Here is a 13,019-nt window from a genome sequence, read left to right as displayed (position 1 = left end):
ATAAGTAGGCTCTGCCTTGGGGTCCGGCAAATCCCTTATGAAATAGAATTTTTCAGATTTTAATGATATTCGTCATAATACCGATTTGTTCTATGTTATGGGTTCACACTCTGCTGGCTGTGTGGACGTGGATGAGCCATGTAAGATCATCTCTTAGATCATCTCATAGGACTACTAGGCTCCGCCATTCAGCTCACCTGGAAACATGGCAGAGATCAGGTGGCAGTCAGGGGGGTAGAGTGGTGGGTTAGGGAGGGGTACTGACACCTTTCACCCAGCCACACCCGGACATCCAGAGAAAATTCAAAAATATTAAAAGACATGGAAGATGCTCTGAACAGATGAAGGATACACCATGGTGATAGGTGGGATACGTCGATGCTGCCATGAAGTCAATTGTCTTCCACATTCACCTATTAATTCCGTGCAAATCATAGCTGGAGCTCACAGAACATACAAGTGTATTTCAAAATGCGTATGGAAGAATAAAGAACCTTACATAATTCAGTAGATTTCGCAAAAGAAGAGCAAGGGGGACTCACTCTAGCAGATACTAAACATTCTGCAAAGCCCTCCTAATAAAAACCATGTGGAACTATCCCAGGAGCAAGAAGACCTATGGAGGAGGAGATTCCTAGACCCATGTAATTATGATCAGGGATTACAGGATGGGCTCTGGCCTGTGGTACAGGAGAGACCAGCTCACTCTGTAGAAAAATGAAGTCAGCTCTCTAGATTTTACACACCACATACAATCTGATTGTAATAAAGACCTTGATGGGAGATGTAAAAGTGAATGAGAAGAATTATGGAAAATACCTCTTCATCCTACTGGGAAGGACCTTTCGACAAAGATCCAAATGGGAAAAAGATTGATGGGTTTGATTCCATTAAAATGAAGGATATATATATTTTTTAACCACCCTAAGGAAGGACACCAGACCGAGGACAGAATGAGAGAAGTGTTTGTAATGTCTAAAAATGACAAGGGATTAATATCTAGAATATACAAGGAATTATTGTAAAGCTACAAGAAAAAGACAGGAAATAATAGAAATACGGTCAAAGGATGTGAATAGGCAGTTCACAGAAGGGGAAACCCAAATGACTAACAAGTAATGAAGAGGTGCTCAAACCCACGAATATTCAGAGAAATGCAAATGCAGCCGGAGTGGGTTCCACTTTACACCCATCCAATTGGCCAAAATCAGAATGCTGGCTGATGGGTGAGTTTGGGGGAGAGTGTGAGGAAGTGGGACCCTCTCACCCCGTTGATGTGGCCATCCTGGGGCGACTTCCGACAGTGTCAGGGAAATAGGTACATGGTTACCCCCAGACCCAGCAGTCCCACTGCAGAGAAATCCAAACCCCCCCACAGACGCCACAGGACACCTGGATTGAGCTCAGGGTGGGCGGGGAACGGGAGCAGGGATTGGGGAAAAAAGGAAGCAAGCGCAGAGCTTTACGTAGAGGAGTATGATTGACTAAACCTGTTCTATGTGAGGTCCAACAAACAGCAAGAAAGAAGTTAGGCAAAAAAAAAGAAAAAAGAGTCCAGGGCACTTGGGTGGCTCAGCTTGGTAAGCGTCTGCCTTCGGCTCAGGTCATGCTCCCGGAATCATGGGATCGAGTCCCACTTTGGGCTCCCTGCTCGGCAGGGAGTCTGCTTCTCCCTCTGACCCTACCCACTCTTTTTCTCTCTCTCTCTCTCAAAAAAAAAAGAGTCCATTCATACCAGCTAGCAGATTATAAAATACTTGGGAATTATTTACAAAACAACGGAGGGGGAGTAGGGGCCTGTTGAGGGGAGCCCCTCCTGCCCAGGCCAGAGCGGCCCAGTTTGTCATGGGGTGGAAAACTCAGAGGGGACCCAGGAGAGGCAGGGAAACTGAGGCAGGGTAAGGTGTGTCTGGGGAGAGCAGGGCAGAGGGCAGCCATTGTGTCTTTGTGTCTTTAACTAGAAAGTGGGTACCAGCTTCTTCCCAGCTCCCCCGGGGCCTGAAGGGGAGACAGTGAAATAGGGTGAGGAGGGGGGTTTGGAGAGTGGGGTGGCGGGGAGGGGGGTGGCAGGTTGGGAGGTTGGGGGTCGGGAGACTTTGAGGCACTCATCCCTCAAGTGAGAAGCATGCTCGCAGGGCCAGGGTGAGGCTGAAAGCAGGGAGGAGAATTGAAAGCCGTCTGAAAATATGAAGGGCTATAAAAGGAAACCCACTGCCAAGATCAAAGGTCCTCGCGCATGTGGGCCCCCCGGGAGTCCCACAGGCCGCTGGTGGGAGTGTAACTGGGTACAGCCCCTTGGGAGAGGGATTTGGCAGGACCTAGTGAAAATGAAAATATGCAAACCCCACCGCCTGGCAGTTCCACTTTCTAGGTTTATGACCTAGGAGTCTAGGAGGTGCTCCATCCTGTGCTTCAGGGAGGCGGGGAGTCCCAGAGCAGGGAGCAGGGAGCAAAGGGTGGGGCAGGCATGCGGGCCATCCGCACAGTAGGTACAAAGAATGAGCCAGGTCTGAGCTCATCACCACGGAAAGTTCTCAGAAACACAGCCAGGGGGAGGGGAAGCAATCAAGGGCCAGAACAGCGAGCCCGGTTTTCTACCATTGGTATAGATGCAGAGGCACGAATATAGAATGATGCTCTGTGTTGTTTGTTTCAGCCAGAAGGTGGAGAACAGACTAGAGAGAAATAGGGCACAGAGGAACAGTTGCCTTTGGGGAGAAGGAGAAGAGATGAGAACAGGGGGGTCAAGAAGGGCTTCGATTTTAATGATAAAATAATTTGAAGCAAAAATAATTCAACAAATACTGAGAACCTACTATTTTAAATTTATATATATATTTAAATATATATTGTATTTATAAATATAAATATATATTTAAATTTATATATATTATTTTATATTTATATATTTATATAAAATCGGTGTCTGTGCTGCTTTTCTAGGTGCTGGGGACCCAGGAGAGAGCAAAACAGTCAAGGTTCCTGCCATCGAGGGAGAGAGAGACAGTACACAAACAGAAATTATATAAGTGCTAAGAAGAAAAGTAAAGCAGATGTTTTAGTTAGGGGGGTCAGAGAAGCCTGTCTGAGGAGGTGACATTTGAGCAGAAGCTGGACGGAAGCAAGGAAGTGAGTCATGCAGGTGTCTGGAGGAAGGGTGATCCAGGCAGAGGGAACTGCAGGTGCAAAGGTCTGGTGGTGGGAACGTGCGTTGCGTTGCGTGTTCAGGACCAGCCGGGAGGGCAGAGGGGTGAGGGGTTATGATATGAGGTCAGAGAGGAATGAGGGCAGCCTCGGATGTTAACATTGGTCAGTTCCGGGTGGTGGGAATATGGGTGTTTCTGATCGTATGCTTTGAATTTTTTTTTTAATTAAAAAAAAAACCTAAACAAGGACAACGTGAGGTTAAAAGACAGATGGGTGTCAAATACAGCAGCCCCGGTCAGGCAGTGGGATGAGAGGGGGGTCTCATCAGGTGAGGTCCTGGAAGGGATCAAGGGCCAGGCATTCCTGCAGGACAGGCACACCCTCTTTGTACTGTTAAAGGCGGGGATTTCAAATCCGGCTCAGCCCTTTTCCATCCCCACCTCCCCACGTCTCTGGAGAATCCGAATCCTCAAAGGTCAGGACAGGAGAGGCACTGGGTCCTGGTCCCCAGATGGCAGAGGAACGAGATGATCATTCTGTGGTGGCCTCTTCCCCGCCCAGCGCGCACCTGGCTCCTCGGCTGGGCATCCGGGCATCCTTCCCTACAGAGCCCACGTGCAGGCTCACAACCTTTCTGAACACCGAGCCCTACCTAGGCAGCCACCATGGAGCGGATTTGGCGTTGGGGATGAAATCAGCCTCTCTCACCCATCTAGTTCAGCTCCCTCCTGTGATAGATGAGGAACGTTGGCTCAAGGTCACACAGGGAGGGGCTAGAATGGGAATTCCCTGGACTCTTAGCTGGCCCCACTTGCGGGGCTTAGAAATGGGTCTTCGGAAGGTTTGGGGCTGGTTTTGGGGGTTGGTTCTTGAGAAGAGGCAACTTAGAACAGGGAGGTTTGGGTGGAGGAGGACTGGAGGCTCTCTGGATTCCCTTCCCCAAATGGCCTGGGGTCCTCTCTGAGGGTTGGGGGAAGGGAGAGCTGCACTCCTTGGCCCTCCTCTCCTTTGGAAGGAAATGGGGCCAGGAGGTGGCCGCTCGATATGGCCAGCTTTGCCCAAGATGTGGCCCTGGGCTGGCAGGAGGGCAAGGGGGAGGCCAGATGAAGGAGGCAGCTTCAGGGCTGTGGCTAACACCAAGTGTTACTTCCTGTTCGTGATTTTAGGACATGAGTCATAAGGGGCTGGCCCAGAGCATTTAGGGTGCTGAGATAAGCAGGACAGTGGGAGGAGAGAAGGTTGCTTGCCCTGGCTGCAGGCCAAGCTGGGTGGGGAAGGGGAGGGGCTCAGGACGCCCAAGCAGCCCCTGCAAGACAGGATCCCACGGTGGGGCGGGGAGGTGCTGGCTTCGAGGCCGTTCTGAGACCTCCCCAGAGTGTGAGCTGCCACTCCCCACCCAGCCACAGCTCTGCCTTCCAAACCGCCCTTGACCACAGCACCTGCTGCATGCAGCAAAATCCTCTGTGTTTCCCAAAAGATAGCCATTAGTCACCTGAGGGCGTGTTAAAAAGCCAGCTCAGCAGGCCCTCAACAGCACAAGGGGTGAGGGGGCATGGGGCCAAGGAATTTGCATGTTTAACAAGACTTCCAGCTAACTCTGATGCTTTCTGAGGCCCTAGAGCCGTTCCTCCAAACACCTGGCACACAGTAGGTGTTCAGTAAATTTTGACGGACAGACGGGCTGTTCTTGGGCCCGACGCCTTCCATGCCACCTGCCTGCAAAACAGAGTCATCAACTAGGTGGGGTGAGATGGTGGGGGGCTCTCTGAGGGCCATGGGATGCACTGGGAAGGGAGGAAGGCTCCAGGGAGCCCCGGGCCAAGGGTATATCCTGTGCATGCAGCCCCTGCACTGGGGACCAGAGGGCCACAGTCCTGTCTGCTGGAACCTTCTTATTCCCCATTGCCGAGGAGCAAAAACAGTGGGCTTTTTCTGCACCGTGGGGCTTTGCTGTGTGAGACATGCATGGCCTGGGACACCAAGTTGAGTGGGTAGGGCCTGGGAGCGATGGGGATCACTAGGGCCTTGACCCTGACGTCCACTCACTTGCTCACTTCTGCACCCCTTTATTGCCTCCTGCATACGCTAGTCCCATTGTGCAGTCCAGCTTTACCGAGCCCCTTCCTCTGTGTATCACCGGGTCCCCGGGGACCAAGTCCCTCTGCCCTCAAATCCAGTGGCATGAGAAGCAGCCGGCGGAGCAGAGTTCCTTGGCCGTGGGGGACAAACTCAGCTGGAAGGCACTGTTCCCTTTACTAGCTGTCTAAGCTTGATCCAAAGCTTGGCCCCTCTACTGCAAGACAATGTCTGTAAGTCATCTGGCCCAGAGGAGATTTCCAGTGCCTGCTAGTATCGCAATTACTAAGAGAGGAGAGGGACATGTAAGCAACTAACCATACGGAGGTAAGTGTTTTGCTAAAGGTCTGTAGCAGTACCAGCCCCTGCCTGGGTTGCTGGGATGTGATTAAGGGCAAGTTTCACAAGAGGGAGTTGGGCTTCAAGTGCAAGGAACAAGTAGGTGATCACCAAGCAGATGGAAAGGGGAGGACATCCCAGACAGAGGAATCTTCGCGGACAATGGCACGAAGGTGGGGACTCAAGGTTATTCAGGGAGTCCGGGGTGGTTAGAGTATGGGGCGGGGGGAGATCTGCCTGGCAGACAGTCTGGGCCAGGATGTGGAGCCTCCAGCATCTCCCCGAGGAGACTGAGCTCAGTTCTGAAGGCTGCAGGGAGCTACAGGCTAGGGCGTGGAGGACCCCAGGGGTTCTCAGTGTTGGCACTAGGCACATTTTGGGCTGGGGGCTGTTCTGTGTGTCATAGGGTATTTAGCAGCATCCTGGCTTCTACCCACGAGATGCCAGCAGCACCACTCTGCCCCCCTGCAATCGTGACAATCCCAAATGTTCCCCAGACATTGACAGATGTCCCTTGCGGGGCAGGGGGCAAAAATCGCCCCTTGATTTCAGAACTACTGGATCAGGGGGGAAATGACATGCCTGCCTTATGCTTCTGAGAGCTGGCTCTGACTACACCACGGAGAACAGCGTAGAGGGACAGAGCCTGCAGGCCAGAGGACCAGTTGGGAGGCCACTGGAGCATCACAAGTGAGAAATGGCCAAGGCCAAAGCCTGAGCCGGTCTGTGGGGCGGGAGGAAAGGGGCCAGGTGATCCAGACTGAGGCAGGGTGTAAGGGGGACTCGCTGTGCTGTGGCTGAGTTTTACCAGATTCCCCGATGGCAGGTACAATCTGGTGGCTGCCAAGATCAAACCCCATCTTGAAGAGAGAGCTCCGGGCCACCTGTGCAGGTGTGGTGAGAGACTGAATGTCACTTGGTTCACCCAGAATCTGCCATTGCCCAACCCCAGCCCAAAGAAGACGTTGGGGTTGGAGAAGTCGAGAGAAGGGATTTGGGGAAGGGTGTGGCCATTGTGCTGAGCGCCCCCTGCTGCCTCTTGGGGGAGGGGGGCTTCCCTTTATCTTGGGCGAAGCAGGGGGCACTACAAAGGACCACTCTGAGACCTTGATATCCAGGGAGTTTAGGGCCCACAAGCCTGATAGGAGATTCTTGCCTGCTTTGTGCACTCCTGAGTGCCCAGCACCCCAGGGCTGGCAGAGCACCCCAGGTGCTCGACAGAGGTGTGTGACATGGGTTAGAGCCTGAGGCTAGATGGGCCCGAGGTGGCCGACCCGGAGCGAGACGGGGTGCATGAGGTGGGAGCTGGGCTGCTACAGGGGAAGGGCAGAGGGCAACTGCGGACTCCAGGGAAGAAGCCGGCTTTGGGCCATCTCTAACCCAAAGTGCTTCCTCTGGGGGAGCAGCCCTCAGCAGAAGCCTGGAGGACCACCATTTATGTTGCAGGCCAGGGGATGTAGGCAGTTGTGGCCAGCAGGAGGCTCGGGCAGCTCCAGTGTGGGGGAGCCGTGATCAGAGGAATTGCCAAGAAAGCCTTAGATGCCTACAAAAGTGCCTCCAGAGAATGAGCCAGAAACTGCTTCCAAAAGGCCCCAGTGTGAGTGTGGTGACACCTACAGTTCCCATAGAACAGAGGGTTGGGGAAGGTTTGGGGGAGCTTCTCCCCAACCGCACCTGGCAGCATGAAGAGAGAAGTCACCAGATCCTTCCCCTCCGACGCGGTTTCCAAGCCTGGCTTCAGCAGGGGAAGGGGAGAAGCTCCCCCCCAGTCAGAGACTGGAGCTCTGATGAGTTCCCAGGACAGGACTGAGGGTGGTTTCTTGCCTGAGACACCTGGAAAAGCTATAGGACCTGCCCAGGATTTCATGCAGAGGCTAGGAATAGGCAGACCCTCACAGCAAGTTTAACGGGGGCTGCGCCTTCTTCCTTGGAGCAGTGCCAGCAGGTGGGCTGTGCTCAGCAACAGGTCCTGCCATGCCCCTGCTCTGCTCTCCACGGCAGTGGGCTGACCCCACAAACCACATTTCCCAAGTTCCTTTGTCAAATGTTTTCCATCTTAGGTTCGGCCAATGGGAGGCACTGGTGGGAGATTAGTGCGAGGGAGGAAGGGAGAAGTCAGGATATTTCCCTCTGCACTTCAGGTGGTGTCTCCAGCAGAGGTCTCCTCCATGGTTCCAGATCCCCGCCTGCCCCGCCCTCTGCCCCATGCCCTGGCTCCTGGCTGAGGAAGCTTTGTCTCCCGCCCCAGAGATGGCTTTTTGCAGTTGCTAATCTCAGGGTTGTCTTCCCTTCCCCTAATTGTTCTTTTAATTCCTCTAACATCTTTATAACTAATTCCTCTGTATTAAATATCCTTTATAATATATATTTTTGTTAACTTTACACCTTTTTTTTTTTTAGAGAGAGATGGAGAGGGGCGCCTGCGTGGCGCAGTTGTTAAGCGTCTGCCTTCGGCTCCGGTCATGATCCCAGGGTCCTGGGATCGAGCCCCACATCGGGCTCCCTGCTCCCCAGGAAGCTTGCTTCTCCCTCTCCCACTCCCCCTGCTTGTGTTCCCTCTCTCACTGTGTCTCTGTCAAGGAAAAAAAAAAATCTTTAAAGAGAGATGGAGAGAGCACAAGTAGGGTTGAGGAGGTTGGGGAAAGGCAGCGGGAGAGAGCGAGAATCTCAAGCAGTCTCCATGCCCAGCTAGGAGCCCGACACGGGGCCTCACACAGGGCTCAATCTCATGACCCTGAGATCACGGCCTGGGCCGAAATCAAAAGTCAGTGCTTAACCGACTGAGCCACCAAGGCGCCCCCAAATACCCTTTAGAGAATCACTAGGCATAGGGTTTGCTTTCCTCTTGACTTGGCTGTCACCCACCCACCCCTTGGATCCAGCTGATGGAGTTGGGCTGGGAGGTGGGATCCCAAGAGGATCCCCACTTTTGGGTGGTGAGGGTGCCATTCACTGGGATGGGGAGCCATTGCAGGAGATGAGTCCATGGGACCCACTGGGTTTGAGGTGTGTATGAATCATCCACGGAGAGCCATTTGCCCCTGCTTCTACCAGGTGACACCTCATTCCTGGTCTTTGGCTCTCTCTTACGGATCGGGGAGTCCTCAAAACTCCCAGGTGAGACTTGTAAGGGCCATAAAGAAGAGATCTTTATGCTCGTTTTAGAGACAGACTCTCTATGCGGAGTTCAGTTTGTGGGCTGTGTTAGCTGCACCCTCATCATGGCCTAGCTCTCAGAAATGTTTGGGAACCAGGTAATTTCCCAGACTCCTGGTCAGGAGGTGGGATTTTCCACCGCACAAGTCACTTCCCAGTTTCTCATTCAGCGCCTAGAAGCACCATCCTTGCCGTCTCCATCATGGGGGTTGGTGGTCCAGAGGAGAGGTCCCTGAACCTCTTCGGCAGCCTGCCGTGAGGCAACGGGGGAACAGAATAGTCTCCTGCTGCCCTGCCCACCCCACTCCTCAGAAATGTCCTCTGTGCTGGGGACAAGGACTCCCAGGGCTGGGGGGCGATGTTCTTGCCACACAGGGCTGGCCTTTGCATTAGAGTTGCCACTCAAAGGAAGAAGGTAAGATGGCAGCTTGAGTGGGTGCTCAGTCATGATGTGAGCCCTAGGGAAGCCAGCCAGCCCCATTCTGGGCCCCTCAACTCCCTGGATGGCTTTCTGCCCCAGCCTCTGTTTACTTGTCAGTTACCTAGACAGGGGAAGGCAGGGCAGGGTCTGGCCCACTCTCAAAAGGGCTTGAAGAATGTTTAAAGATAGGGGGGCCTGGCTGGTTCAGTCGGGGTGGAGCGCAGGACTCTTGATTTCAGGGCTGTGAGTTTAAGCCCCACACCGGGCATGGAGCTCACTTTAAAAAAAATGTTTAAGGATAAATGCACAAGTGAATGATATTAATAACAGCTAATATAGAATACAAAGTTTATTAAGTTACAGATACATTTTGTAAGCGTACACACATATATAATATATGCTATATTATATGCATTATATAGCTTTTAATCTTCAGGAAATGTGACACTATGAGGTTAATGCAGAGACTCACTCAGGTGGTCTGGCTCTAGTCTAAATGACTGAATTATGTAGAACACCGGCGGTCCCCCCAGAGCTAGTGGCACTTTTGTGAGATGTTTTTCCAAGTTAGGGCCTCACCCCCACAGGGGTGGGGAGTCTGCGGGGAGGTGGGAGGGGCAGGGGGGACACAGGCCGGGTTGAGAGGCACAGCCTGGGGGCAACAGTAAGCCTGGTGGGAGGGGGACTCGAAAGGGGCGGGGTGCAAGAAGGAGGCGGAGAGGTCCCCGAGGGCTGGGAGTGGCTGGCGCTGGCACACGGGTCGGTCGGTGGAGCCGGGTTCGAGCTGGGCCCCGCTGGGGGGTGAGAGCCGGGGAGGGGGCGTGGGGGGAGGTGTGGCGGAGAGGCCCCGCCCCGCCGCCCCGCCCCGCCCCTCCACCTGCCTCCCTCCGGCAGCCCGCGCGCCGGGTTTCGCTTTCCGTCCGAGGCGCCGGAGGCAGCGGAGCGCGGAGAGGAGGCGCGAGGGCGCGAGGGCGCGACAGGCAGGGAGGGCCGGACCCGCCCGCGCTCGGCCGCCGCCGCCCGCACCATGGCGCCCGCCGCCCTCTGGGCCGCGCTGGCCGTCGGACTGCAGCTCTGGGGCGCGGGGCACGCAGTGCCGGCCCAGGTGGGTGACTCGCGCGGCCCGCACGCCCACCGGCTGGCGCGCGCCCCCCAACCCGGGGCGCCCCGGCCGCGCCCCCCCCACCCCCCCGGGGCGCCGTGCGGGGGCTCGGGGCGACCGAGGCGCCGCCCTCCGCCGGCCAGACGCACGGCGCCCGCGCGCCTGGACACCCGCTGCGGCCCCCGAGGCCGGTGTGGCACACGTGCGCTCGGGCCACCCGAACTCTGGTCCCCGCGGCGCAGCCCGGCCCCTCCGCCCCTGCGGGCCCGGGTGTTGGGGGGCTGGCCGGCCGGCCCTGGGATGATCCCCGCTGGAGCCTGGACCCCAGCTCGGACACCCCCGCCTGCCTGCCGCGGCGTGGGGGAGGGGGTTCCGTACTGGGGCGCTGTCCCCGCGGCGGACGCCGGCACCCTCTTCAGACTTACTCCTCCTTGGCCTATGGTTTTCCTCTTTCTTAGAAATACCGGGGTTGCGCGCCTGAAAGAACAGGGTCAGGTGTGCAGTAAGCGCCTAGTAAGGCACGGGAGGACCGCGGGCTGTTCCCGTTGCACCGACCCCCTCCCCAGGACCGACTTGGGGTGTCCGGCGACCATTTCAGAGCCTGTTCTCTGTGGGCTCTGGGTAATGGGGAGGAGACAGTGTCTTCAGGTTCTCCTGGGCTGAGCTCTGGGGACACAGGAGGTGAGGGAGGACTTCTGGGCTGGTTACCAAAGACAGACGGGGCTGAGGGACTCCAGGAACATGGAGAAAGCAGAGGCCCCAGAGGTGCTGGTCAATATTACCTGCACCCACCACAGTAGCAAGGTAGAGTCTGCAAAGGGATTGCTCATATTTTGCCTTCTTTGGCTGTCTCCATAGTCTGGTAAGATAGAGTAACCCCATTTCACAAAGGAGGCAAACAGAGCCTCGGAGAACTTGGATTTCATGGACGGGCATGGGGCGCTCTTCCTTTAAAGGGGGGCATTTCCCCTTCCACCCCGCCTGCCCTGACTGGGGAGGAGGTGTGCCTTCGTCCCTTCCTCTTGAGCTTATCCTGATGGATGTGTGGTGTGCTGACTGAGGTGAACGTCTTGCTGGGAGGAGGGTGGCAGGTGACATTGGCTGATGTGGTAATGTAAAGTGATTCACTGGCTGCGACTAGAGGCAACTTCAGAGTCCATTTCTTTTTTTTTTTTTTAAGATTTTATTTATTTATTTGAGAGAGAGAGAATGAGAGAGAGCACATGAGAGTGGGGAGGGTCAGAGGGAGAAGCAGACTCCCCACCGAGCAGGGAGCCCGATGCGGGACTCGATCCAGGGACTCCAGGATCATGACCTGAGCCGAAGGCAGTCGTTTAACCAACTGAGCCACCCAGGCGCCCCAGAGTCCATTTCTTGAGGGCAGAGGATGGAGGCTGTCAGAACAGGATTGACTCACCCGCAGGGGGTGCCAGGATGTATCCTGGGGGGCTGCCCCAGAGGTTGTCCTGAAAACAGGGGAGGGTCAGGAGAGAGTCCCAGCTCTGAGAGCCTGAACGCAGGATCAAGTCACAGACTCAGGCCTTGATGGGTGTTGTCCTGCGCTGGTGAAACCTGGAGTCATGGGAGCCCCCCTGGGGAAGAGGTACAGGGCTTTTCTGTGGGACACCAGACCCGAGTCCTGGAGTAGTGTGAGAGGTCCCCCATGTCTCTCACTTCCCAGCCCTCCTGACCAGCATGTTCCGTCCCCCCAGGACTATCTCCACAGCCTTGGGGCTGGTCTGGACCCTGCCGCCTCTCCCACTGATCTTCCTTGGTGGCCTCGCTCCTCTGTTCCTGCCTGAGAAGCCTCCTATGGCTCCCAGTGGTGGAGGCAGAAATTCCCCCCAGTGTCCCAGGTTGGAGTGAGTCAAGGGTCTGGGTTCTTTCTGCCACCTCTCTGCATCCGTACCCCACATCCAGTGAAATAGGGTCATTGAGCTGTCCCCTTCTCATGGCCCTCCCCTTGCCTCCTCCTTCAGGGCCTTTCCCATATGCCTCCCCTCTCCTGGAAAACCTTTCCTCATTCTCCCAGCTGGATTGGATCTTCGGCTCTTTGTTCCTCCCAAGGACAGACTCTGTTCTGCTTTTTAATCTAGTTGTGCCTCATCTACCTCAACAGGTGGAAATTTCCTGGAGTGCAGGGCCTGTGGGGTCCTCCTCGTCCTTGTTAGTACCACAGTAGCTCCTTTTTTTGGGAACGAAGTGCCAGGCACTGTCCTAGGCCTTCCATACAGAACCTCACTGGAAGCTTCCTTACAGCAACTCCTAAAAGGGGAATGCTGTGGTTCGCATTTGGAGATGTGGAGATCTGGAAATGTGCCATTTCCCAGGATTGCAGAGCTGCGGGCGGGGCGGGGGCTGCAGGGATTTGAACTCAGGTCCGCCTGATTGCAGAGCTCCTTTCTCTATAACGCCCCCCCGCCTCCCCCCCCCCCCCCGCCGTGTCTGGATGCCCCTCCTGCCCCCGCCAGGTTCCACACACTCACTGTGTCCTCAGGAATGTTGGCTGTGACTCTGTAGTCGCAGAAGGAGCCCCCAGGAGACCCGACCTGGCTGCCAGTGTGGCAGACTCACTGCCATTAGGGCTTTTGCTCCTTTAAAAACTGGCTGGTGCAGAATGCATGGTTCCTTCATCCAGTCATTCATTCATTCGGCAGGAAAGCCGGCAGGTTAGGTGAGCACTCGGTGCCCTCTGATGGGGGTGGGCAGGGTCCCCAGCCGTCTGGCTGTCTGGCTGCTCGTTGCTGGGGATGGGGTCGGGCCCACCTCCCACTGCAA

The 13,019-nt window shown here is 55.4% G+C and overlaps 1 protein-coding gene across 2 annotated transcripts in view; it reads left to right on the top strand.

Annotated features, from left to right (window-relative positions):
• Window positions 1-10,028: 10,028 nt before the first annotated feature.
• The window catches only part of TNFRSF1B (TNF receptor superfamily member 1B), a 35,768-nt gene continuing 32,777 nt past the window's right edge, over window positions 10,029-13,019 (top strand). Inside the window, exon 1 of one of the 2 annotated variants that reach the window (XM_045898678.3) lies at window positions 10,029-10,244. In XM_045898678.3, the coding sequence (XP_045754634.1) occupies window positions 10,167-10,244 (78 nt within the window). In that variant the 5' untranslated portion in view covers window positions 10,029-10,166. The remainder of the gene's footprint in view (window positions 10,245-13,019) is intronic. The other variant, XM_045898677.3, reaches the window with a different exon arrangement.

This window comes from Mirounga angustirostris, unplaced genomic scaffold (genome assembly GCF_029215605.1).
Source record: "Mirounga angustirostris isolate CCGP_5_RB_7025 unplaced genomic scaffold, mMirAng1.0.hap1 SCAF_4, whole genome shotgun sequence".
NCBI classification, from domain to species: domain Eukaryota; kingdom Metazoa; phylum Chordata; class Mammalia; order Carnivora; family Phocidae; genus Mirounga; species Mirounga angustirostris.
Note: the sequence above shows the minus strand (reverse complement) of the source record. Positions and strands in the feature narration are given on the sequence as shown.